This window comes from Sinocyclocheilus rhinocerous, unplaced genomic scaffold (genome assembly GCF_001515625.1).
Source record: "Sinocyclocheilus rhinocerous isolate Xijiao unplaced genomic scaffold, SAMN03320098_v1.1 scaffold662, whole genome shotgun sequence".
NCBI lineage: Eukaryota > Metazoa > Chordata > Actinopteri > Cypriniformes > Cyprinidae > Sinocyclocheilus > Sinocyclocheilus rhinocerous.
This window is the reverse complement of record NW_015639782.1, coordinates 3,101,459-3,106,470: the sequence shown is the minus strand read 5'-3', so window position 1 is coordinate 3,106,470 and position 5,012 is coordinate 3,101,459. Positions and strand designations below refer to the sequence as shown.

The window sequence follows — 5,012 nt, the reverse complement described above, 5'->3', positions numbered from 1 at the left end:
AACTCCGCTGTTTCAGTGATGACTCATCTGAACGCCTCTGATTGGCCATTGCATTCATAAGCTCAGCATAATCGTGTGTGATTGGTTAAAACGAGCAATACTGTAGAAACGCGGAAAAATAAATATAGGCCTAATGCAACAAATAAGCCCTAATATTAATTAGATAGTATTACTAGCCTGATAATAATAATAATAATAATCGTCTTGCTATTGTCAAAGGCATCAGCCACAGGCGATATCTGTCTGTCGTCGATACACGATACTTTCGTCTATCGGCACAACCCTAGGTTAGTGTGTCATGCAGGAGCAGGGGCGAAACTAACCATTTGCTTCAGTGTTTGTCACACCCCTTCACTGTGAATGCATACTGATTCTGTCCTGTGACCCACTTACTAAATACTGATGCACTGATGGAGAGCAGTTGCAGGAACTCACAATTTGGTTTCATTCATACTAGGGCTGCAACAACTAATCGATAAAATCGATTATTATCGATTATGAAAATTATCGACAACGATTCTCATTATCAATTAGTCGGGTCTGCCCTCAGTGGACGTTCAACTTCAGCCGGTTGCGTCAAATTACAGCACTGACTTACGCATTTCTATGGACAAAATGCATCTAAAAATAGTGGAGGAAACAGAATGAGATGCTGCGGGAGAGTTACGTCATCCAAGCTACCCAAAACATGAGAATTCTTTATTTTAAGCTTTAAGCTAGTGCATTAGCGTAATGTCTTGACCTGTCAGGCGCTTTGACAGATGGTGCGTGTGTGTCCTCAGCGCAAAAACTTTGTTTACGGTCATATCCTTATGTATAAATGTCACAAATTCACGCGAGCATTTCCATTTTTGCATAAAGGTCCGTCCTGACAAGGTTTAAAGGTCAACATGCATTGCGAGTATTTTATGAGAGTAGGAACTGTAAAGGGATAACAGCGTGTAATTGTCTGAAAATAAAAATCAGACGCTTCATAACAGCCTTTTACAGGATAAAGAAATGACAGTAAGACATGACTGTGGTCAAAGTGAACTTGTGTTACTGCAGAACATTACTCTTAGCTATTGGTTACAACTGAGTTTGTGATTTTATTCGTCTTTATCATCTTTATTATTATTTTAATTTTTAATGCAGAGATTTAAACTATATTCACTATATACAATGCTTAAGTTAACAAATTTATTAAAACAAATATCATCTTTATTATTATTTTAATTTTTAATGCAGAGATTTAAACTATATTCACTATATACAATGCTTAACACATTTATTAAAACAAATTTATGTAAGGCTTTTAACAAATTGTGGTTTGTGCCACTGCTGCTCTAAACTAACAGTACTGGTGATTACCAAAATCATTTTATAGCTTTATGTATTGGTTAGTCCTCCAATATGCGTAAGCTCTTTAATAACAGTAGTAGGCTGTTTCTAATGCTATAATATAATTATTGCTGTTATCTATGAAAGAAAGGCAGAGAGCTTTATAGTGTTTTTTTTCCAGATACCCAATTACAGTTCAAAAGTACATAAACAATGCCAGCAAGAATGCAAGCTGTTATGAAGGGCATAGGAGGCCATTTTTTGTTGTGTGAATAAATACTATTTAGTTGTTTTAAAGTTTATTTGCCCAATAAATGAAAATAAAAATTTTTGATTTAAACAATTTTTTGACAGATTCCTAAAATGTGTTTTCTCTTTATTATGGCAGGTGGTCTAATAAATTGTTAAGCACTGTATGTTTTCATAGCATTCAATTGGCACGTTTGTTTGAAGGACATTGGGCAGAATGTGGAATAGTGTGTTTTTGTAAAAAAAAAACTAAAATTGTTTTTTTACAATTTTAAAATTTTAAACTTTTTTTTAAACTTTAAATTTTAGTAACAAGTGAGTGACGTCATCTAGCCTAAACCTGTATGTGAGTTAGGGCTGCCAAAAAAAATTTGAATTTCCAATATTCGTCGAATTAAAAAAAAAAATCCACATTCGAATGCAAAAACATTGCATTCAAATTTTAGGTCTGCGTCAGCCGTCATGCAGCCTATCAGTGGCGCACGAAATGCAACGACGGTGTAAGTGTCATTGCATTTTAATGCTTTTGTTAGCCTATCCAGTTGAACCCACTAGATGTGGCGCTGCTACGTTGTTCATTCATATATTACGGCAAACGAGAGCATCAGTGTGGAGAAGATGTTGTTTACGTCAAAACTGAAACCAAGCCGTTCACACAGAACACATATTTATCCCATTTTCTAGAGGGACATCTATCACTCGCGTCTGGCACAAGAGAGCGGCATGTTTAGAAAGCCTTGTAAAATTAATGTAAGTTCAACTTTTAAAAAACATGTCTAAAGACGTTATGGCGGTTTTTCCCCATCCCACTGTATCTCATGTTTTTAAATGAAGAAAGTAGCCTACTCTTTGTGATTGGTTTTCGGTCCTTTGTATTAAACTATACATACATGCATGGTGCTGTTTTTTTTCTAATTGTTTAAGCAACTTTATTAATTATATTTGGTTTATAAACATTATTTTAAACATTATGCACTTTTTTTTTCAAATATAGTCAGGTTATTTTATTACGCTTTGAAGAAACATGCATAATATTTTGCGCAATGCGCCCTCTTGTGACCTCAGGAGAGAAGCATAAAGCTTTTTTTCCCCTAACTGAAATTATGCCTTTTAAATTCGAATATAATTTGAATTTTGATAATATTTAAGTAGAAAATTCGAATTTAGTTTTTCAGTCATTTTGACAGCCCTAATGCGAGTAACAATTACTAGAATAACTTACTATTTTAACTGGTGGCATACCAGGAAAAAAGTAGGCCTATTTCTGTAGGTAAAACAGTAGAGCATGGTGCTAACAACACCACTTTCATTCCTAGGGAATTCATGAATTGATAAAATGTATATTTTAAATGCAGTGCAAATAATTTGTGTCTGCTTAATAGATAAACACAAAAACATAACTAGTATGTTTAATAAATGTACAATCTTTAAAATTAACAATGTAGTATTATTTTTGCATGGCTGTTTATTAGTGAATTTACATTTATAGTAGATATAAGATATCTGAGGAAATGTTTATAGCAAACTGTGAACTAGGCAAATTATGCTGTCCCCTCACTAAGAAGCCATATGCCAATAACCCAAGTAAAATTCTAGCTAAATCTTGTGCCTGTGATACTATGACCTCTTTATGCTTTTTGTATTCACTGTGCCTTTGTGAATTATTTATACAAAGACATTGTTTCAGATTCTTTGTTAGGGTCCCCTAAAGTTCAGGGCTTCTGCCAGGGCTTTTATCCCATTTCTGCTAAAGCTCTAAGGAGGTAGTGACAGAACTCTCTAGAAACTAGTGTAAAGGGAATTTGGCAAATGGCAAGGGACTATTGTCAAGCAGGCTCCTTTCTCCTCTCTTAATTCCTGATTGTTTAGGTTCAGCTTCAGTGCGCCAGGTTTAGTGAATGCTGAGTGCTTTGGCATGCTGTAAATATCACGTTGTGATTATCTGGAGAAGAGAGAAAATGCTTGTGATTCATATAACCATCAGCTTTGATTGAGTTATGTGATGCTCATTGTGTGTGATGCCTGCATTGCCTTTAATTCAGTCTCAAGAATTTTTTATGCTTTTTGATAGTCAATGCTCATCAGCATTTGATCTGGGTTTAAAATCGCTGCTTTATTTATAGGTGTCAGATGAGGCTTTTTGCTCATGCCTGTAGTGAGGGGCCCGTGGGAATGGGATCTGCAGGCTGAGTTTATGAAGAAATGGCAAATGTGAGCCATCCATATAATTAACATTCTGGTGGTGTTGCATGATGTCCATTTCTACTGCGCTTGTGGTTGTCAGGAAAGCAAGAATAGGACCTTTAGGCAGACTGAACCAGGATTGCTGCATGGCTTTTAGACTTTTACACACCAATTATGTGGGTTAAAATCTGAAGTGTATGCATCAGCTAAATAGTGCACTTATGTAATAAAGCTGATGTGTATAATTTTGATGTTAATAATTCATTCTCCTATTCCTGTTTGATATGCTGAATACAGCTATAATATAGCAAACTTTATTTAATTATTTAAACACCATTATAGAAAAAAATAATTGAGAATTGTTTGTACATAGTGATATTTTGAATATCTTAAATGAAGAGCCTAGTAGCTTATTGCTGTGTTTCTTACAGGGGAGACGGGTTTGGGAAAGTCCACCCTCATGGACACCCTGTTCAACACCAAATTTGAGGGTGAATCTACACAGCACAATCAGCCTGGAGTGCAGCTCAAGTCCAACACTTACGAGCTGCAGGAGAGCAACGTTCGCCTCAAGCTCAATGTGGTCAACACTGTAGGCTTTGGAGATCAGATCAACAAAGAGGACAGGTGAGATCTGCTTGTGATAAAATGAGGTTAAGTAAACTGATTCTTTAGCCGCTTTAACCAGAGGCATAATCAGTCCTATGATGATCCATAATGTTAGTTATAATCTTCCACTGGTACATTTGTCATTTGATTATAGGTAAAATCTACTTATTAGGGGTGCTTCGATCAGGATTTTTGAGGCAGATCACAGAAAGCAGTATCTGACGATACCGATCACTGATACCGATCTTTTTAAAGCCTTCTTTTTATAATTTATAACCATTTATAGTGATACTCCAATCAGGATTTTTAGACATTTATTCAAGGCCTGAATTTTAAATAGTCAGCTCTACTGCCTTTTCTTTTGCATTTAAATCTTTATTACAAGCAATCCTGCGGTTCATAAATAACTTTGTTTTCCTACCTCCACGAGTGCCATCTATTATTGCCTTGTTTATCTAAACATGCTCTTTCCCTTTAAACCTAGCCAAAAAGCTATACGTGTTGACTGTGAAACATAGTAGACTTTAATAATATGCATTTATGGTGTAATTACTACATTTTCGTGTCAATCCATGTTCATATTTACTGCAAAAAATGCGCTGTTACTTTAATTCAGCGCTTGCAGCGCAGCAATAGACTCGGTGCGGAAA

At 35.5% G+C, this 5,012-nt stretch overlaps 1 protein-coding gene across 4 annotated transcripts in view; it reads left to right on the top strand.

Annotated features, from left to right (window-relative positions):
- Positions 1-5,012, top strand: part of LOC107752004 (septin-6) — a 35,489-nt gene that overhangs the window by 5,418 nt on the left and 25,059 nt on the right. For all 4 annotated transcript variants that reach the window (XM_016567834.1, XM_016567837.1, XM_016567833.1 and 1 more), the window contains exon 3: positions 4,185-4,380. In XM_016567834.1, coding sequence (XP_016423320.1) covers positions 4,185-4,380 — 196 coding nt within the window. The remainder of the gene's footprint in view (positions 1-4,184; positions 4,381-5,012) is intronic.